At 42.5% G+C, this 22,560-nt stretch overlaps 1 protein-coding gene and 1 long non-coding RNA gene across 36 annotated transcripts in view; one reads left to right on the forward strand and one right to left on the reverse strand.

Annotated features, from left to right (window-relative positions):
• Positions 1 to 7,058: 7,058 nt before the first annotated feature.
• Positions 7,059 to 20,199, reverse strand: LOC138690558 (uncharacterized). 2 transcript variants are annotated; one of them, XR_011329363.1, is made up of 5 exons: positions 20,089 to 20,199; positions 14,380 to 14,467; positions 14,195 to 14,276; positions 8,467 to 8,653; positions 7,059 to 7,176 (listed from the first exon to the last, which is right to left on the reverse strand). It is a non-coding gene; the product is annotated as an uncharacterized lncRNA (long non-coding RNA). The 2 variants fall into 2 exon arrangements; XR_011329360.1 differs by lacking the exon at positions 7,059 to 7,176 and having other exon boundaries at positions 7,631 to 8,653.
• CLASP2 (cytoplasmic linker associated protein 2) overlaps positions 19,439 to 22,560 on the forward strand; it is a 152,412-nt gene continuing 149,290 nt past the window's right edge. For 14 of the 34 annotated variants that reach the window (XM_069810055.1, XM_069810040.1, XM_069810073.1 and 11 more), the window contains exon 1: positions 19,440 to 20,591. In XM_069810055.1, coding sequence (XP_069666156.1) covers positions 20,397 to 20,591 — 195 coding nt within the window. In that variant the 5' untranslated portion in view covers positions 19,440 to 20,396. Of the gene's footprint in view, positions 20,592 to 22,560 lie in introns of all 34 variants that reach the window. The other 20 variants (XM_069810137.1, XM_069810112.1, XM_069810085.1 and 17 more) reach the window with 5 other exon arrangements.

Raw genomic sequence — 22,560 nt, forward strand, 5'->3', positions numbered from 1 at the left:
TATCTTTGTGCTTGTAGAGCCACATTCACAAGAATGCTCAATACACCGTCCTCCCGCTGTTCCAATGCTAAATAAGAAAAACACATCTTCAGTCTAAATTCCAGATGTGGTACAAGTCAGGATGAAGAAATGAGAGGCTGGAGAAGGGGGAAAACAGGTCTAAATTGGTACTGTCGGTACACTTAGGTTAGACACTTGTGTATAGTGGTAATGACAACAAAGTTGCCTTTCAACCACAAGTTAAATAAGGATAGTGGCTATGTCTGATTTTTGCTCGAGGGGAGGGTGCCAGCAGAATGGTCTAGAATAAGAAGGGCATCACATGCATAGCTAGTGGCACAGAAAAGAACCTTGTAGATGAAATAAATGGCAAGCAGGAGCAGAAGTGGGGAGCAAAGAAGGCTAAAGAGAAGATGGAGGTGAAGTAATATGAACTTAGATGAGATACAAAAGAGAGAGAGATTATGCAAGGCCTGGAAACTGTTGACCTAGGTAAATAATTTTACCTGCTGCATTGTAGATGGACTAGAGCAAAGCAAACAGGGAATCCAACCAACATTAGTGCAATATTTTCCATAAATGGCTACAAGAATGTTAGCTATTGGGCCAATTCGAGTGCAGCCTAGAATTTTCCTCAAGTCTCAGCAGGTTTCAGAAATGTGCCATATTAGTGATCACATAATAATAGTGCCTGTGCTTGTTAACTCAAATACACCACATAAATGGGAAGAAAGAGCTCTTCACTGTCCCATATGGTTTCTAGTAGTGTGGGTCTTCGTAACAAGCACCAAAGGCATTGCTAAAGTATTTGCATATATCCTATTAAAAATCTGTGGTAAAATTATGTCCTACTCAAAAGGATGTATAAGATTTTTGAAATGTTATTATTTTTACTGTTTATACTGTTCATATCACTGTGGTTCTAGAAGATTTACAAAGCAGAAGAGCTTGTAGAAGAAGGCAGCAACTTTCAGTTCAGTAAGAAATAGCTGAGAGGCTATTAAAACATGTTTCCCAAAAGCTGAAGGCCAGGATTAGTGCAAGATGTATAAATACAAACATATAAAATGCTTTTTTATAATGCATTGAATGAAACTGCTTGCTATTTAGTTATATTACCACAGTTCTGTACACCATGTATTAGGGTACAGTCACATTCTGCCTCCAGATACACACTCTCTACTTAAAAAGAGGCAATGTTCACATAGGTAATTATCCTGATACAAAGCAAAACATAAATGTGCGGTGCTATGTGACCAGTAGCCCCCAAAATGGCCACTTCTACTCTGAATGAGAGTGTTTGCAAGGATATAAATTTACACCTTGTTTACTGTTTATTGGTTATGGGGCAGTCATGCATAAGAAGAGGTGGATGTAATAGAGAGTATCTTGTCATTTAATCCTGGGCAGATTGCACAGCTATTTACTGAATCCAACCTTGCATATAAGTTTCTGAAAAATCCAAAGTCATGCATGAGTATTTGCTTAGATTGACACATTTTGGTGCAATGTTTATGGTGTGTGGTTTGAAAAAGGTTCAGAGCCGCCTTCTGAAAGTTTGTTGAATGAAGCAAAAGGTTTGTTCTATCTTTGTTCAGTGTTGAACCATTGATGTTACTTAGTAAATCATTAATTCTACTTTACATATATAAATTGTGGAGTTTAAAATATTTTTTCCCCTTAGGAGTGGAAAACAAAGTACCTGTCATATAGCATTAGAAGCAGATGGAAAATCAAATGTCTGCTTTTTGTGATAATGGACTAAATTTTGCCTTACATTGCACTTACTCTTGCTATGAACTTTTCCTTGAACTGTCATAGGATTTCAGAAGTCCCACCAGGAGATGGGTAGTGTTCTAATGTTACCACATCTTTAATTAAAAGTGAAAAGAAGAAAGGATTAATGACCTTGAAACACAAGTATTTTGCAATATATCCTTCTCCTAACTATGCTGTGTTTTTACTGCTTCTGATTTTAAAACAACTGAAACTTAAGTATGTGAGTCTTTATTCATTCCAGAACAGAGAAGAGGTTTTTATTTTACAAATTGCTCTTACAAGCTTGGCTAATTAAGCTACCCCTTAAGATTTGAAAGTCAGAAAGTTTTCACTTACATAAGTTCTGTGTTACTAACTAATGCAAATATATCAATAATGGAAAGTAACAAGATAGATGAAAGATAACTGGGTAACTTTGAATCTCTTAATTATTGCAATATGGGGTATACCTAAAGCAACAGCTTTATCTTATTCACTTTAAAACATTGCTTTCTTTATTTAAAGCATTGTATTTCACATTTTATAAAGAATTTTGTCCAAATATGTCATCAATTCAATCCAAATACTTTTTGCACCAAAGCACAGAGTAGCCTTCAAAGAAGCAGAAATTAATATTTGTCCTTTGTTGGTATTTTACAATATGTAATTAAATTTTATATTGGTTTTGCCCGTATATTCAATGCAAAAAAATATCTTTTCCTGTTTATTACAGTATAATTACAAGGCTTGACTAGAAAACTCCATGTATAATTTCAGGACTACTAGGTTTATTACATTGAATATATGAGAGAAATTAAATCTGGTTAATTGAGGCAGATCCTTTATAAGTCATTGTTGACTTAGCATTTATTTCAGTAGTATTTTCTGTTTGGACTGTTTCTTATCCTGAAATATCTTATAAAATATTCAAATAGAAATAATTTTACATAGCTTGAAATAGGTCTGGATGGAAGTAGGGAACTAGGTAGTCAGCCATTATACAGCATTATGCTTGCTAGTACAAAGAGATCACTTCTTGCTACATGGAACAAGCAGGACAGTACATAAGATCCTGACTTGGTAAATTTCACTAAAAAACACTGCTGAAATTCAGTTCTGTCATTCAACGGACTCTTTTTATAGCAAGTGAGAGGTTTACACCACTAAGCAATCCTCTCTATGGACAGTGAAGTATTTTATTTTCAGCATTTCAGGTGGAGAAGAGCCTGTAGTACATCACAGTTCAAGTGTCTACAACTCCTTTACTGCATGAAGCAGTCTTGTTTTTTGAGAAGACAGTAATCAACTTTGTCCCTCTTGTGCGCCGCATACATATGCCCTGACAGAGACAAGCTTGTCGCCTGTGCATGAAGCAGGAAGCATCTGTCCTTTGGCTGGGGGCATGTGCCTCTACTCGCGTGCCTGCAGCAGTGGCTGCCCAAATGTGCAGTTCAGCTCTTTGCTTATTGCTAGGTTATTTGCCACCTACTCACTAATTCAGATAAACAATGAGACACTGTGCTCTGCCTCCTCATTAAAGTGATGTTGAGGTGTTTTGGACCAAGGTGAATCGAAAGCCGGACACGCTTTTGAGCATGCTCGTATGGGCCGATCTTCCATACCCTTATCTGTGCGTATTGCCATTGTCACTGTGTAGATGGAATCTGTTACGTAAAAGCGTACTACAGTCAGGGGGAAGAATTTGCCATTACATGCTGGACAGAGCAGAATCACACTGCTGGAGCAGTATTAAGAGATGACAGCAGAAGCCAAGGCCTAATTTTAGCTCCAAGGGGGATGACAAGCATGTAAGGAGGAAAGCAAGGACCTGATTTAAAAGCTGTGAATTCAAGGTTTCTCCTAATGTGGGAATTGAAGGAATCATTCCCCAGGGCCACAGTCCAGGAAGAACAGCTGTGGTCCTTATTCTCTGGAAACAGCCCACTCCGGTGCACAACAGTCTGAGACCTTACCAAAAATGGAAAGATCAAACAAAAGATAGAAGGCCCTGAGATCAGGATCGTTCCATGGTCCATGCAGGGAAAGGTTTATGACTTTTCCCAGTTCATCTCCTTAACACGCATACTGACGGGCTTACAAAGAGCCACCTCTAATAACAATATAGGGAATCCACTTCTGAAAGCAGTGAAGATCCTCTTGTCCTGCTGTTAAACTTGTCCATAATATGAGGGTTTTATCTTATGCATTCCAAACATAATGGGTCAGAACAAAGTTTCTCTGTTACACATAACAAATGCCAGTACAGGCAGCTTTTTTGCAAAGTTCGGTCCAACCACAAAAATTTGGGGATAAAGAGATGGCGACAGGATTTGCCGACAACACTGCCAGAGGATTCCTCCTAAAAATGCTTGCTTTGCAATGTTCAAAGGAGGAATGATAGACAAGCTTGCACTGCCACAGTCTGCAAAAAGTGAGATGCAAAAAATGTGGTTTAATCTTCTATTTCATCATTCTCCTGGCTGTATATGAACACATGTGGTGCAAGCAGACAACAAAATCCAGCATTAGCTGTGTGCTTTTGCACAAAAAAGGGAAGGAGAGGAGGATTTGATTAAGGGCATTTTTACAATGCGTGCCTTTTTCTAATTTTTTTTATTCATCAAAGCAGATAACTGTGGCTCAAGTTGCTTCTAATTGTGGTGGGACATCCATAGGACATCCCAGAGTCTGATTCAGACATTAAAGGGGAGAGTTTGAGAGACACTGGGTGAGCCAGTTTGTGTTACGAGGCTGCACTTCAGTCGACACCTTTGCAAAAGTTATATAAATTAGGGCAGATCTCAGTGCACTGTTTGTCATATATGATTCTTCCTGGCATGAGGTGCCTGGACATGGCTTGATTACTGCCAGTACCTAAAATGTTACTGTAAGGAATTTAGCATGCAAATTATGTTCTACAAGCTCAGGAGATTATCCCTAATACTTCATGAATTCTCAGGTTGCTCCGCCTGACGTTCCTTCTGAAGTTCCAAGAAATTCTTACTGTCTTATACACAGACTGAAATTTTTGTAATGAGTCACTTTTAGGGGGAAAAAAATCAATTTTCTTAACTGATACTTTCTTCTGTGGAGTCAGACATTCAGCTGATTGGTACATGCAACAATTCTTCCATTCTACACTGACTGGTATGAACTGTAATGTGGCGTTCCTTTCAGACTAGTACGCCTAGCAGCTTAACACTGTTTCCTTTCAGATACAGAGATGTTGACGTACACAAATAAGATATTTCAAGGAACACAAGATAGTATATTCCTGCTTCAAATACTATGTTTAAATGAATGCTTAATTATTATCCATTCTCTGTGCAAGCATTGACAGGCTTATCGGCAGTCACTTTTGCAATCAGCTGGCACTACCTACAAACTGCTTAGCTAGGAGTTTCACAATGACTAGGCATAACTGACATTAAATTGTCCTTGGAGTCACACTAGAACAGCAAGTGATTTTCACAAAGCAAAAAGCAAAGACTAACTGCTTCTTTACTGATAGAATCCTTCATCCTTCTGTAACTCAGGTAACACTAGATGTGCATGTGTCCATCCACTTTCAGGTTTGGGATTTTGTGTATCCTTTCTGTACCCTCATGTCTACATTTGTTTCGAGCATCTGCTTCCTCCACTTTTCACAGGGTTCACAGAATGTCCTTCGGGTTGGTTAGCTAGATGTGAGTCATCATAGCAGGTCAATTCATTTTCCCATGGCATGGTTTGTTCCACCTCATGACTGTCATATTTTCCATTTCCATCTTACCAGTATTACCTGCTTGGCATGGCAGTTTATCAGTGACTAATGAGGTACCTATTTTCAGGGATGAAGCAGCTAAAGCATTTTTTCTTTACTATGTAGATGACTCAGTATGACTTTTCATTCAATGTACCTAGTGGTTATATGCTAATTATTTAAATGGTCTGTTTTATTGGCCAGAAATGTATGCAGTGATTCAACGGTAACCATCTCTGTTTGTGTAAAACTCACATAAGGTCTAAATACATGCACATCAAAATATGTACCCAAAAAACAGCTCAGTGAGAGGTGGGAAATTTTACTTGTGATGTATTATTTGTTAAGAGGAGAGATAAAAATTAAAGATGAAAACTTAAGGCTCACCAGAAATTTTTTTCAGAAGTGCTATAGTTGTACCCAGTCATTTGCACTTTTGGGCTGTGACAGCATGCTGACACCGTATCTCATCACTGACAAACAAAAAGTTTGCTCCAACTCATTTCCCCTCCTGTTTTCTCATATAGTCACACAGAATAACAAACTGTGTTTGAGAATGGCATATTAGCCAGATTACATGCAGGGAAACAGAGGAGTTAAGAATGGTGACTCTTCAGGAAATGGAAAAGGGAATGCTGTAAAGAATGGAGGACTGTGGGGCAATTATTGGAAGCTGTGGTGATGACTCAGAATACTTGTGAAAAAGCATCAAGCTCAGGGTGTCCTGATTAAGTTGAGTGCAAAATTTTTAGGGCTTTTACATGTTCAATGAGGAACATAGGGAGTGTGGTTTTATTTGCCATAATACCTAGTAAATAACTATAGGCGCATACAAGGGTCTTTGCAAAGATTTAGGAACACTTTGTAAGTGTTAATTAAGTTAGACAATAATTGAAGCAATTATATATTAATAGACCTATCTTAAATATACCAGAGAAGTTATTTGCCAGAAGAACTCTCATGCCAGGCCCAGGGATTTCTGTTTTAGTAGAATTCATTAACATATTGAGGCCATTAGCTGTCCCTGGCTCTCCCCTTTTACTTCTCTTCACATTCCCAAGAACACCTGTACCAGAAGAGGTCTTCCCCCAAAATGAAGAAATTACTAGGCTGGTAGCGTTTGCTATGGATCTTTCCGTGCGCAAGCCAGTATGAAAGCCGTCTGAGGTGTGGCTGAGATGTTCTTTAGTACTTGTCATGCATAGTGCTGAAAAGCCCTATGGGAAACATAGCAATTATGGTACAAGTTAGGGCAACTCTTAGGGTAGCTGGAATTTTTCCAGGGACCAAACTGGCCTGTGGCAACTTCAGAATGGAGATAAATACATCTTTCTTGCATTTGCTTTCTGCTCTGTAGTGCACCTGAAAGGAACTAAGCTGTCTGACATCATCTCAATTTTCTAACGTTGTCAGTGTTACTGTGCTGCAGAGGAAGAACACAATTGCATGAGTTACTGTACAAGAAAATAAAAAAATGCTGTCTGAAGCAACATACAATTGTAAAGAGCTAACAGATCAAGACAGATGGAAATGTACAAGGTTACTTACCTAACGCACAGTGCAGAGGTTCCTGATGTAGCCCCACCAGAACTACTTCTCCAAGCAGAAGCCTCTAGAAGCACTGCCCCAAGCCAATTAGCTCTGTATTACAGCACGGAGGTAGCTGTCATGCCGTACTGTACAACCGACAACATTGTTACCATCAAGGAACAAAATGCACTTTTTCCCTTCTGTTTTAAAAAGTCACTTATAGAAGGGAATGAAAACACTCTTAAAAACAATTACCATGTAAATCACGTTTCCACCCTCACCCTCAGTACTGCCTAAATAAATAGGGGGTACTGATAGAAGCAATAGGGAGCTCATTTTTTCCAGCCACAAGGTAAAGCTAAAAGTAATAATATTCAGGCCATGCTTTTGACTTATTTCCTGAGAGGAGTACTGTATCTCTTGAATCTACTACCAACTGCAAATGCCATGCTGACAAAATTTCTCAGTGTCCAAAATTACACTGTACAAAGCTATCATGCATTAATTTAATATTGGATTTTTTCCTTGTTGCAGGATCAGCTTTCTACTTTATGGCTACTGACACTTGAAATAAAACACAGTGACCAGAATGCATTTGAAATTAAGTCAGATTTTATTGTATAATGGACTTTTATCAGAGTGGGAGAAAAACAGGGCTCATAAAACCAACTGCTAGTTAGTGGTAATGGAAAGAAAGTCAATCTGCAATTAAACTACAATGGTGGTACATTAAATAGGAGTGAGTAATAGTAGCTAGACTTAATTAAAGCTGGAAATATTTAAAATATCCGTAACAGTTTTATTCTGAAACCATATGATGAGTTTTGGCTTGATTACTCTCTGAAGGCCCGGTGCTGTACAACCCTTCAGGCAAAACACCTGCTGAGATCTATATGCTTATAAAGAGAGATCACAGACATATTTTAAAGCTGATAAAGACTGTCTGGATTCAAGCAATGATTACATAGCCATTGCCCAGTTCTTTGAGGTACAGTTTGCTTTACCTTTTGATGGGGTGTGCCTCTTTGTGGAAAAGTATTTTTTTATTAAGTATTTGTTTACATGGACTACTGGATGCAGTCACAGCTCAGGAAAACTTTTTGTGATAATTGCGTCCATGGATTTTCATATAATGGTCATGTCTTGGCATGGAAGGTACAGAGTATACCTGAAACTGTGTTTTGTGATACAGGTTCTGTGATCTCAGCTGTATCACCTTATTGTACACTGCCTGAGGTCAGAAACCCTGACTGTCCACTGTCAATTATTTATGCATGCTCCGAGGCACTGAGAGAGTAACCTAGTTAAGCTAGCAGAGGATCCTCCTCACGTGTCCAGCAGTACGTGCAATGAGGAGGCCTCGGCTGATCTGCTTGCGAGCACTGCTGCCGGGACAACTACAGGGCCACGCCACAGCCTGCACCACCAGTGCTTACCTTCACCTGTGAGGTGCTTCTTCAGAGACTCTGCAGCACAGGTGGGAGATTCAGCTGTCTTGTTTGCTAGGCTGACTACACACACTGTCACACCGACAAGGCACAAGGGAGGATATCACACCACCACACTCCAGCTCCAGAAGGGCTAAGCGCTTGGTGGCTGTTGGAGCCAGAGTCTGTCTTGCACCTACAGTGACAAGCAAAAAGCAGTGTTGGTCGTAGACAAGCACAGCCACAGCAGCTATACCTATGTTTTCACTTTGGCTTTCACCTGCAGCTGCAGGCCTTCCTCCTGCAATGCCAGCTGAACACCAAACCCTGGGACGCCAAGCACCGCCTAGCAAGACTCTCTGGAGCTGACCCTGACAGGCTCTGGCTACAACTTATGCTAGTAAGAACAGCAAAAGTATTTTGTATTGAATAACACTCCTTGAACAAAATTCCTGGCCTGGCCAGGAATATGGTCACATAACTATACAGATACCATGCTTCCTGAAATAGTGCCTTGGAGGCACAAACCCACATCTTGAAACACATAAGGTTGCACAAATATGCACTCGAAAACGTTTTCAAAGCCAAAAGGTCTGATTTCTTTTTCTGACATAACTACAGTGCCTCCCTATGTATGGACATCCCTGTAATAGCCTGGAAGCACCCTGCAGTCTGCAGCATGAACGTGGATAGAGTAACATCAAATGCAACGTAGACATAGCCTGCATATCTGCTTCATTCTCTAGGCTCAAGTTAGCATTTCCTGAAGCAGCATCAAGATATCAATTATATTGCATCGAAGAAGGAAAATGTTGCCGGTCTAATCTGTGAAACCCAGAGAGCAGAGTCTTTGTGAAACTTCCGGGATCCCATGGAAAAGAAAGTAGTGCTAGAAAATGCCAGGAACGTTGCAACTTCTCTAAAAAGTTAGTGAAATCTGATTGGTTGAAGTGTTTGCTTGAAGAAATAAAAGGGATGATTGGGAAGCACTTTCATCACACATACTTCAGAAAAATGAGACTGGGAGAATAATATATTCTTATCCTCTGTTGAAGTAGTCTTAGTTTTTTTTCCAGAAATACATATAACTGGATGCTAGTTTTGAAAATGTCATCATGCGCCAGGATTGCTTTCATAAATATGAGGAATTGTAGCCATTGCCAAGATGTGCTTCATTCCTATTTTTGGGCATACTTCAGAAGTTCGTACTTAAGCAACACTCACTCCACTCAAGGGAAGTTGTGTTTAGGTAAGGACTGACACTAAGCCTCATCGTAACAGGATTTTCTGGATTTCTGAATCTCAACCCAAGTCTACAGCTCAAGTTTTGAAACTAGTCCTTAAACTCCTAATGGTCCACAGCAAAACCACAGAGATGAATAAAAGTGAACTGTGGGTGGAAAGTCAAACTCTATGTTGAAATTTTAGATGTTGTCTTTCAGGTCCATCTCAAATTTAAATCTGTAGTTCGGATGGACTGGTTCTACTGCTCTTACTCCTCCTTTACCACGTAGCTTTGTGACAGAAGTGGGATACAAGTTCTCCTATACTCAGTACCAGACATTTAAAGCATTTGAGCCAAAGGAACACTGCCACTCATACATAGAAAGCAGCATGTATTTTTACACTTTAGAAAATGAGAGAGTATACATGGCGGTAAGAAATGAGCTTATTTTAATCACAACCAACAAATCAGAGACCACGAATATATCCTTAAATCCACAGTATGAGGACCCTGGGTGCAGTCCCCCAGCAGAGGTCTGACTGCCTGTGCTGGAGGCCAGCACTGATGTGGTGTAGCTGTGTAACCTCGGATCAGATGGCTGTGAAAGGCTGATGGGTGAGAAGGAGCTGTGAGAAGCCCTGCTGGAGGCTTCCCCCTTTTGCTTGGGAGCTACATTTACTCCACTCAGGAGCTGCTTGCCTCCCCTTATGGAGCAGCCTGCTCTGGCTGCAGTGATCCCTGTGTGTGGTTCACAGGATCCAATGCTAATCTAGAAGAACATCTGCTTGGCGCCAGGATCCTTGAATACAAGTTACATTGTTGGGACCTAAGAATGAAGAATGCTGTTTTATTAAACAAAACAAGCTACTGGTCACTGAATTGATACTGTTTTAGCTGAGATTGTACAGCCTTTTCCTTGCAAAAGGATCAGGCCATAGATCAGCATTGTTTAAAATCAGCCAACACGTTTAACATAAGCAGGTATCTAAACTGAATGAACTTAAACTCTGGTGGTAGATGATATTTGGCCAATCACTCTCACTGTTATACATTCTCAATTTCCTATGAGTGTCTGTTGTGACACCCGTAAGAGTGAATGCCGGGGAAGGTTCAGGCATCCACTGCGAAGACAGCCGGGTACTGTGCTGCGGGTAGGGCTTTGCATCTCTCGTCACTTTGAGCCCTGACATGCTCGTGCTGGGCTTAAGTCCTGGAAAAGCCATAGCACAGGATAGGTTTGTATGCAGAAATACCCTTATGTAGAAATTTTTATTTCAGTAGGAATTTACTTCTGAATAGGCTGGTTATTGTCTTTAAACGCTGGCAATGAATGCAAGAATGTTTCTGCTGTGAGTCATACAATATTAAAAAAAAAAGGGAATTCATAATTGAGGTGTCACAGACGCTATGGTTACTCAGTTAAAAGCAGATTAAAGAGAGTCCACTTCTGCTGCCACAGATCTGCGTGATATTATTTGGGATTTTATGGAAAAGAAGTTATATTGTTGCCTGCATTACGACATATTTTTCTTGATTTGTCTATAGTGAAATAGTCCGCCAGAGCTGCAATGTGGGTACGTGAGTTCTCTCAGTGGAAAGATAGAGGCTCCAAAAGCGGAACAAAAGCCCTATTCATAATTTGACTCTAAGAAATTTTGTCTGTTCAGAGTGCCTGTGTATCAGATCTGTACGTTTACTTCTCTAACCGTTTCCATTCTAAAACGTAGAAATGGTGAAGTACTCAAATTTTTTATTAAAATACTGCTAAATTGTCACCTAAACGTTGTTTTATGAAGGTCCTAACTCCAACTTCATGGATTAGGGTAAATGAATATCAAATTCCTTATGTATATGTGTCAAAAGGCATCTGCAAACATCAAATAAATTAGTGGCTATAGAATTTGTTGGGAAGTAAACCGAAGATCTACATGGGTTCAATAAATATCAAAGAAAAGTTAGAAGTTGTTCTGAATAATTCTTTGAAACAGGTTGGTTTTTTAAATTAAATTTGTGCATATATGTTTGTATAACAATTTATCATTAAGTTCTGACATATTAAGAAAATTCTACTCATTTTTATTACTTCAAGTAATAATTGTTTCCACATACTTTCTTTGAAAGATCCCATCAGTACACATCACATCACTACCTCAACCTCTTCCTGCAAAGAAAAAAAGCAAAAGAGCAAGCCCAATCCCTGATACTGGTCAGAGCCATAGGATCTGAATCCAACCTTAGTTTTCAAAAATTGCCTGAATTTGAGTTGCTTGGATTCATGTGGTTTTGTTACTTGTTTCCCAGTTAGATAACTATATGTGACCAAATGCTTTATTTTCTTGACAGAGTGAGCTATCTGTTGATCGTTAAAACACTAGGAATTCAACTACATTTAATTTAAACAGTCCACTTTAGAACACACGTGATACGCAAAACCAACCTTACTGTCTTCCACCATAATCCACCTTACTTTTCCCACTATTTTACTTGGTTCTTATTTTCGGAGCTGTATTTATGCTGATGATGTCATTTCAATGTTCATTCTAAAATGGTATAATTCACTCTTGCTTGGAAGGTCTGGACAGGCCATCACTTTAACCACAGGAAAACAGGGAGAATTGGTGCACCCTCTGTATTTTCAGAAGCAACCTTCACACTCCCTTCTGTTGGCTGGTGCGGAGGTACCAAAAAGCGTGGCTCAGCCTCTCTCACTGGAGACACAAATAACCGGTTGCAATGACTCCACCATGTTGCACAAGAGGTTTGTGGGATTTGTGGCTGCTGCTGCTTGAGTCCCTGACACTGCAGATGCACATCTTTTCCCAGGTGAGGCACAGGATGTCAAGACTTGGCGAGGGGGGGGGGGGGGGGTGATGTCTGAACCTCTTTTTCCAAACCCTTGGTACTCCTCCTGCACAGAGCAGGGGACAGCTCTGAACTGCAAAGCAATTCAGTAAAACCACGCCGTTGTACAGCATAGACCTGTAACAGCGGGTATTTGGTCAGAGCTGCTGGTGGCTGTAGTAACTACAGTCTGCTTTAAACTGCACCTTCAGGAGCACCAACCCAGACACAAGAGATTCTAAACTATTGTAGACAAGGACAGTACTTTATTCTTTTCAGGGTAAAAAAGCAAATCATCCATGACTTGGGGTTTTTTTGTTGGGTTTTTTTTCCCTAGGACACAGATGAATACTTGCATTTTTTTCATATGCATACTTATTTACAGAAATTCCCCCAAAATACCAACTGATATTTGCATCCATACCAAACCAGGAGGTTTCTACGTGAGAAGGGTGGACAGACAAGCAAAAAATACGATCTGCAACAACTACTAGCTTGGCTTCTTTCTTTTGCTGCATAGCGTTATCAGTAATAGATACAGTAAAGGTTCAACCGCATGCCTTTGGACGGGAATACTTTCTTCGAGGAAGGTTTACCACGAGAGGGAGCTCTCAAGCAGCCAGACAAGTTTTTTTTCAAACTACAGAGGAAAAGCATGTCAAAATTAGGCAACAGCCAAAATTTCAGTCAGTTTAATCCCAAAATGTAAATGCAAACATTCTTTATGGAAAAAAAGGCATTTTAAACTACATGTCTGTAACTTTATGTATGCATTAAACTGTATGTATGTAAGGAAAACTTTCTCTCCTTTTGAGGAAGAACCCCGCAGCTGCTTCTTACCCGAGAACACCTTTCTTGATCAATACTGGTAATGTAGGAGTTACTCAAGTAATAAATGACTGCTGAATCTAGTCCTATTTATAGCGGGGTTTGCATTACAGAAAAAAAAGCAAGCCAAACCAGAGACCAACAAATAAGATCATACATGTTTTTTCCCTTTCCCTTCTAACTCCCACACAGTGAGAAGTGGGTTGCTTTGTGTAAATGTGGGCACAATCTGCCGCTGCGCTAGTGTTACCAGGATGAATATCAACTGACACTGCCTGGTTTGGAAAGTTGGTTTTATGTAATGAGACATATACCATTCTGCATGGTTTTTCACATTCTTCAGCGCATTTGCTGTCTTGCAAACTTCCCGCAGATAATAAAAACACTGCGACTGTTTTTGCAAGAACAGAGATTTTGCCAGTCCAAGGCCAAAATACACCCAGCTATTTGTCCCTTGATATTGCTGTGCAGTACACTCTATGCTTGCTAGTTTTTACTTTTCAGGTCAGATGAATCAAGTATTTTGGATACTTTTCTAGTTCTTTTGTACTGCTCTTACAAACAGTAGCATGACAATGCAAAGGTAATTGCATCTATATTGAAATAGTTCTCATAGGTATTTTAACCAGAAGTTTAACAATTTCTTAAGCTTAATAATTTAGAAAATTTTGTATTGATGGACTGTTATGTTGAGCTATTGCATGCCAAATTTTTCCAGCATGACACAAAATCATTATACAGCAACATTATACAAAGGTTTTACACAGAACATTGGCATATCATATTCCACCACAGTAATTTAAAGATAGAAAAGCATAATTAATCAAGGTCTAGCAAACTAACCTGCTGCACAAAACAGATGCAATCATTCTCTTGACAAACCACAGTTAAATACTTCTACCGCCAGAGACAAACATTTCTGCTGCTGTACAAAAATGACATAAAGGATACTAAGTTATGTAGCACTGCTTTGACTAATTATAGAAGACATAATAGACTGACATGATAAAAGAGAAGTGGCCACTTACATGTTAATTCTGATACTATTTTCTTGATCTGGAAGTACTGTTTTTCATTACCCATAGTTTTTCATTTGTTCTTCCTTCTCTGTATCACCTCTACCAAGAAAAGTAGCAAATTAATCATTAAAGATTTATCAGGATGAATTATTTAATTGCAGTAGCTACACGTTAAAACTTATTTGACTATAAGGAACAGATCAACACCGTGGTGTAATCCAGTAATTGGGCATCAGTCTGACACCCCCCACCCCCATGCCCCATTTCTGTAATCAAATTGACTCAGTATGTACAAGAAAAACACTAGTTTCACTTTCTGACTCCTTTACAAACAGGCATATGAAAGCGATCTCTATTAAATACGTAATTTCAGGAATATCCATGGCACAAGCCAAAATGTAGCAGAGTTCACTGAATACATTTTCAATACAGTTAGATCTAATTTCATCTTTAAGGCCTTGTGAGAAAAATGGGCAATACTTCAGCTAGCTTGGTACAAACATTGCAACATCCTCAGAAGAACTTCCCTTCATCAAATAATTGATTTATTTTCAGAAGATGTTTATGATTTCATTATGCTGATATTATTAATCTCAGAGGGAAGAATTCAAATGATTCTTAAAAGTTATCAACAGTGGTAAATTCAGCTTGAAAAGGTACACATCATCCTTTTTGCAATTAATGTAAGAAAAGATGTAAAATAAATACCTATACAACATGGATAACAAAAAAATGCCACATTTCTGTTTAAAATAGCACAATATGAGAGTATTTTACCTCCTGACAGTATTAAGGAAAACTTCAATGAACATGATGCCAAAGTGCCTTCCCAGCTGCTGAGGAATCCATCAGGAATGTAAGGACAACTTTCTGATAGATTTCTTCAAGAGTCAACTTAGGCTACATCAAGTAATTGACGGGAACTTTGAGTGACTCATGCTTAAATTCACTCCATTTTTATTATTACGGCCTGCGCTTGCTGTTTGTGATAGAGAGACGTTTTAATCAGAGAGTTTTTAAGGGATTTTTATGGTTCTTTCAGCAATGGGATTATATCTTCTGTACAGGAAGGATTTTTCAGAAGGGGAAGTCAGTCTGTGGATGGGGCTTTCTGCTGGAATGACTGACAGGCCTGCGACAGAAGATCGATAACTGGCTTGTGTGACGTCCCAGCCTGTTAAATCTACTACTAGGAAGAGAAAGAGGGTGGAAACAGAACCTAAACCACAGTACGTGCTTTCTTATCAGCCAAAGGAATGAAGAGCACAGCATTGTCCCTTCCCAGCCTGTTTCTCTGTGCAATTCTTGCCTTTTTCAGAACAGGACATTACATGTGCCAATTGTGCAGCATGCTTGTATGGGATGGGGGTGTAGAAACAGGTCTGGTGTGCAGTTCAGGTTGGAAATGTGCCTCATGGGATTAGCATCATTTACCTCAGCCCCTGCTGTAATCGTTCTGTTTGCTAACAAGTCATATTCAGAAGATTGAAGGAAATTTTGATTCTGTGTTCAATTACAGGGCTTAATTGCTTTACAAAATATTATGCCTTGTACAAATACACAAGAGTAGTGGATTTATGCTCACATGCTTGCATATCAAAAAGAAGACTGCATTCCAAAGGAAGCAATCTCCTTAACTCAGAATAAGAGGCTTTAAAAGATCTTTGGCTTGAATGAAAATGCCTTCTTTTTGGAGCCTAGCCCACATCCCTAGGTACAAAGTCCGCTAGGACTTTGTGAGAACATCTAACACCACCACCGTGTCCCAGCTGGGGGACTGCATTCAATGTTAGAGTGCTACTCCTGCCTTTCTAAAAGAACGAATGCATATCCAGAAACTGTATTTGCCAAATCAAAATGCTATTTGTTTGCAGAGGAAAAAAATCAACATTTATTGATCCCACAGAAAAGATAATTCTTCTGAGTGCTAGGATTTCAAAGGAAATTACCTTGATCTTATCAGAACACCTCAGTGATAAAAAGGCTTCCAATTTTCTAGTGTTATATCAATGTCCATAAAACATAAAGGCGCTAGTCATGGCAGGTAGTAAGAGGATGAAATACAGTAGTCTAATCTTCTGATTTTACAGCGAGGCAATTATTTTCTCCTGTGTTTCCTAAGAAAACGCTTATTACTTGAAATGGAAAAAAAAAAAAAAGCCACATATCCCAACGTGGCTTTTTGCCCTTAACATAGCTTTGTGATACCGTCTTTGGGTTGACAAAATAGTTTCAACATTTCAAGTGTGTGTCTTACTATACTTTATTCTTCTCCTCAGCTTTAGTGCTATTCACAGCCATTAGATGACCTAATCAGTATATTTGCTTTGAATCAAGAAAAATTCAGAAAAGCTAGTGCCACGAGCTTTACTCCCTCTTTTTGCTCAGGATTTTCTGTCTTAAGAGATTGACATTAACTTGGACTATAATGAAAGTGAATTTTAAATTACTTGGGGTTTTTTTCAGAAAGTTTGGTAGAGTGAAACTGTGTAGTCCAAGAGTCCAGTATTATCTACTCAGTGCTCTTCTATCTAGCCAATCTTATTGGATCAACGGTTACTTTGAAAACTTTCACAGCAAGAAATTTACTTTTTGAATGTACACCACCAGCAAATCAGATTCTAGTGCACTGAAAGAACATAACAATGCAGTTTTATTTTTCTGCTATTTATTTTTCCATTTCCAGCAGTTTCTTGAGCACCATTTTCAATAAAAGCAATTAGTAATTCCATATCAAGTTTTCATAATCTATCTTCGTAAGTGGCATTGCACACACAAGACAAGAACTGTTCAGCTCTATCCAAGATTACGGTTCTTTATATGCATGCAGGGAAATCCATTGTGAAAACACAATGAGCAGTTCATAATCTTTTTGTAAAATTATAATAAGCTCACAGTACAATACATACATTCCTGTTTTAAAGGCATCTATAATCTCTTTAACCATCTTCGTCATTGTAATGCTTAGGGACCAATCAAGCATGGGGTCCCAAATTTGTCACATCACACCAAAATCAAGAAAACACTGCTTGTGGTCTTGCCTTCTGCTATGCCTGTGGACAGAGCGCTCTTTTTTTGCCAGATCAAGCCCCTGAACTAGCCCTCTGCTTGGTCATACAGACGTCAGCGCATGGGACAGAAAGGAAGTGCGGAATTCCTGAAAACAGGATTTGTGAGAAGCAGGCAAGTAGGACCACTGTAGCACCAATTTAGTTTGGTTTACACTGCTGTAAGTTTGCAGGCGTGGTTCCTCAGTCAGTTTATACCTATCTAAACCCTGCAGCCAAATGAAGACAGTACCTCACTTTCCTGCAGACTCACCCTTCCCCAGTGTTACGACTAATGAGGCACACGAGACAGTCAGGCCGTGCCATCTTGAAATCTCAGTTGAGCTTTCATGACACAATGGCTATCACTGAAAGAGGTCCCACCAGCCCTTTTCTCCCCCATCTAGCTTCTGGCTGTCTGCTTCTACTTTCCCTGCTCCAACTCTGGCACTTGCTTAACCCCGGAGTGAGGCCATTTAGGGATCTGAATCAGCAAAAAGCTAATTCTGTGGGAAAAAAAAGGGAGAAAAAGAAAGAAAAAAATTATCTCCCTGAATTGTTCACATGAAGTCAAATAAACACCAGTTCTGGTGTAAGAAAGGGAAGGATCGTATACATGACGGCAGGGGAAGAAAAGGACTACCTGCATCAACAGGAGCTTGCAGTTCAGTGTTAACATGAATCCTCCCAGTATCAGAGGGAGAGCAGGCCAACATCACCATCCATTCCCATTTACAGGGAATGTTACACTTCCCATCTCCTGAGTCCTGCGCTTCTGTCCTTAGGACCTGTGAGCCAGCCCAACTCACTGATACCAACCCTGTCATGGAACCCGTTAAATGAACCCTAAGTAGTCAGTGAGCATGGGACCTGGTACAGGGGACAAGACTGGGTCCAAAAGTGACCTCTCCTTTCCTTTCCTTGCATGTGAAAACCACAGCCATACTTTCAGAGGCCCGAGAGGCCACACGAACACACTGCTAGGACGAGGTGGGGGGAGGGAGCAGGACAGGACTGCCTTTCCCCTTTCTAACATCAAGGGCATTTGGACCAGTTTAAAGTGACCCCAAAACAACACCTCAAGTCGCAGTCCTTACACTAAAGGGTCTCAGTTTTAAATAAAGTTGATTCCCGGTAGTCTGCATGTGTAAGCACACCCTGTGCACCGAGCTGGCTCCCCGGGGGTCTCCACCTTGAAGCAGAGCAGAGGGTATGGTGAAGGAGGCTGCAGAGCACTGCTTGACAAAGTCGGGACCGCGCTGGAAAAGGCAGCAGCTTCATCTCCCTCTCCGCAGCGGGGCACCGCGTTTTTACTGTCCCACAGAGCTCTGCTTCCCGCACTGTTCGTTCTCACACAGCTTCCTTCCCTCTCCCCTTGGCCGCGGTTAAGGCGAGGCAGGCAGCAGCCACCCTCAGGCGCCCGGCCACCGACACCCTGCCTGGGGGAGGTAGGGAAAAAGCACGGCGAGGCGCAGGAGCCAGCCAGGGGTGCCCCCTCCGCACCGGCTCCTCACCCACCTCCCCTCGGCCCGGGCCGCCCGCCTCGGGCTGGAAGAGAGAGGAGACAACCCCCCCGCCTTTGCCAGGGCGGCCTCCTCAGGAGCCCGCCCTCCCGCGAGCGAGCCCCGCCGAGCCAGGGGTGGGGGGAGAGAGCAAGTCCCCCCGCACCCTTCACATCGCTTCCCCTGTTTCTCAACATTTCTTCTTCTTCTTCTTCCTCCTCCTCCTCCGCCGCCGCCTAACCCCCAGGGCACCGGGGGGAAGGGACCGATCGCTGCCCTCCCCTCTGCGGGCAGCGGCGCGGCAGGGCAACCCGCCGGGCGGGACGGAGAGCGCATACGCCTGCTACCACAGGGCGCAAGCCGCGGGGACGGAAGGATAGGGGGAAGACCCTCGGGAGCGCGCCCGCCGCAGCGCGGGGCGGGCCGCGCGGGCGCGCACTCGGCGCCGGTAGAGGCGGGAGGCTGGGGGGCGGGACCGGGCCGTCGCCCGCCACGCCCAGTCTAGCTGGCGCCGGGCGGGGCGGCGGGACGCGGAACTTCCACGGGACGGAGGCGGTGCCGTGGTGCGTGAGCGGCTCGGCGGGGGGGCTCGCCCGGCCCGGCCCGGTCTGGTCTGGCCGGCCGTGGGACTGACGGGAGAAAGGGGAAGCACGATCGACGCTGAGACCCGCCGGAGTGAAGTTTCGCAGCTACCCCGCTGGGCGAGCAAGAGGGGCCGGAGGCCGCGGCGTCGGGAGCATGAGAGGTCCGCCCCGGCCTCGCCGCTGCCGCGCCCGCGGGAGGACGGGCCGGTGCCCGCGGCGGTGAGAGGCGACCCAGGGAGTCGCTTCTCGGCGCCTGCGGGCGGGAGGAGGAGGAGGAGGAAGCGAGAGGCGGCGGCTGCGCCCGCGGGGACCCCCTCAGCCCGCGGCGGCCCGCCCTCCGCTGAGGTGCCTGCGAGCCCTCTCCGCCCCTCCGCAGGGCGAGCTTTAGCGCTCCCTCTCGCCCTCCGTTTCCTTGCCCCCGGCGGGGGAAGAGGAGGGGCGGCGGCAGGGAGCCCTCCCGGGATCCCTTAGGACGACGCGGAGGCGCCTGGAAAGCCCCGAGCCCGAGGAGGCCGGGTCCCCCGCCGACCCCCCGGGCCGCCGCAGCCTGCCAGCCCTGCGTCCGCCTCCCTCTGCCCTTCCTACCGGAGGCTTCACCGTGCGGGCGGGCTCGGGGAGGAAGCCGCCCGTGCCCTTGGCGGCGGCCCGGCGGTGCGTGTGCGCATGGAGGGGCCGGGCGCGGAGCCGGGGCGGCGAGGGCGAGGAGAGGCTCCGTGAGGGCAGCGGCCCTGCTGGGGACCGCCGGCGCCTCACCGGGCGTTTCCCTCCCGCCCTGCCCTGGCCGGGCTTCCGACCCTGAAGGCGCTCGGGCTCGTCTCCGAAAAAAAAAAACCGAAACCAAAAACCACCAACGCCCCCCCGCCCCCCAACCAACTTTTCCGCAGCGGCCGAGAATGGAGCCTGCCGGTATGGATTATTTCTGCGACCAGGTACAGCAGAAGGACGTGGGCCGCAGGATGCAGGTCGGCCAGGAGCTGCTGGAATACCTGAGCGACCCGGCGAGGTCCCCCGATGTGGAGCAGGACCAGCAACGCCTCGACAAAGTGATCGACGAATTAACAGGATGGGTCAACTCCAGTAATTTTAAGGTGAGGCTGGTCCACGGGGCTTGCTAGAGGCAGAGCATGATTCATCATGGTAGGGAGGTGTAGAGCTCCGGATTACTTTTTAATCGGATACGAGCAGAAATAAAACTGCATTTATACCCCATTTTACCCCTCCCAGGGGAAATTCGGAAATTTTGGGAGGGATTGGTTAACACTTTCTTGTTTCTATTCCTCTGTCCTAAAAGAAGCAGTAATGTTTTGTTTGGTTGGTTTTGCTTTTATTGGTGGTTAAACGTTTTTGTACATAATACTAAAAAAAACCCCATGCAACTATTTTACGTGCTTGGGTTGTGTTTCTTATTCTGAAATGATATAGGTGGCGATTTTTTTTTTCTTTACTACGACTCCCATTCCGTGGTCTCTGTACTTGGGTGTACTGTTTCATGGGATTGCCATTATTTTTTGTAGGCCGTAAGGAGTGCTGTTTCTCTGGGTTTGTATGACACCGTGTGTGTATTAAAGGATTTAATGAATAATTTGCTTCTTGGGGATCCCATTGTAAGTTTAAAGTTGTTTATATCGTCTCTAGGTGACTTTCCTGTCCGTGGGAAGTTATATAGTACCTTTATAGCAGCCCAATGATGACTCACGTTTTGCTTTTTTTTTGTGCGTTTTAGACTGAGCTATAGGAAAACCGTGATTACTCCTGCGGACATCTCTTGTCATATTTGTAGATTTTTCTGGCGTTGGTCAGCCAGCAACACGATTGACAATGTAGTTTTCCTACCAAGGACAATGGCATTGGCGATTTTTAAAAATTATTATTTATTTATTTTTTATTTGGTGTGCGTGGTGTACAGCTGGGACAGGGCTGCGCTCCCGTCGTCGGGTGGCGGTGTGGGTCTGCGATGTTGAGCTGGGGTCTGTCACCCAGCGAGATCTTACGCCCTTACCTCCCCGTCTTGCCTTGTGACATGACTGACTTGCACTTTGGGCCTTTGCACTTAGCATAGTGAGGTTATTGTAAATTTTTTTCCATTTGCTTAGGCTCAGGAGGCAGGCATAGGAGTAACTTGTAAGGGCAGTATGTTCGTGAAATGGGTATTTTTTATTTTTTTTTTTTTCCTCCCCTGACTTTACAGTGCTGGCTGTGTACTTGCCAGTGTTTGCACATAGCACTTTTTAGTTTGAGGTCTGAAAATAATAAGGCTTAACTCTATTTGCACGTATGCTTTATTTTTTTTTTTGGAAGCATGTCTGTCAATAAAGGTCAGGTTAGCTTGAGGATGTAATGTATGTCGGCCAAGTATAATTTATTTGCCTTTATATTCCTCATCTGGGGGCAGTTGGTGATAATTGATTACTGTGAAACCTAGACAGGTCTTTAAAAATACCCTGTCGTGTAAAGAGGACTACACACTTACTTATCTCATCTTACATTACATCAGTGTAATGTAAAAGTTTCTTCCTGCACTGTTAAATTGGCAAAATTGGATGTTATGACTTGACATTTGCTTTTTGAGATGTATTTTCCGTAATGCATGACATTTTGCTTGCTTGTTGATGTAAGGTGACAGACCTTCTTGGCTGTTAGGACTGTAGGATGAGTGAGGAATATGCAGCAATCTAGATCACAAGCCCAGTCATGCAAGATGAGGTTAAGAGTATTACAAATTCTAAGAGTTTTAAAAATAGCTTGCATAATAATGAAAAGCTTTTTGTTACCACTTCTCTGTGTCCACTTACTCGTGGCTCTTTATGCATACAACATGCTATTTCAAAGCATGTTATATACATTATATTAACTGGATGAGCACAGGATCTTGGATGTTTTTTTGCTCATGATTAGCTCCAGTGTTCCTGGCTGTGGTGGTGACTGCCAGCATCTGCTGCTTCAAAACGAAAATTAAAAATATTCTGGAAAACTGTGGTTTGCATCTTGAGTATTTTATCTCATGCGAGCATAGGTGTTAGACATTTAAATGTTACATCTGAGTTTAATAACAAACTC

Source organism: Haliaeetus albicilla, chromosome 2 (genome assembly GCF_947461875.1).
Source record: "Haliaeetus albicilla chromosome 2, bHalAlb1.1, whole genome shotgun sequence".
Taxonomy (NCBI): Eukaryota; Metazoa; Chordata; class Aves; order Accipitriformes; family Accipitridae; genus Haliaeetus; species Haliaeetus albicilla.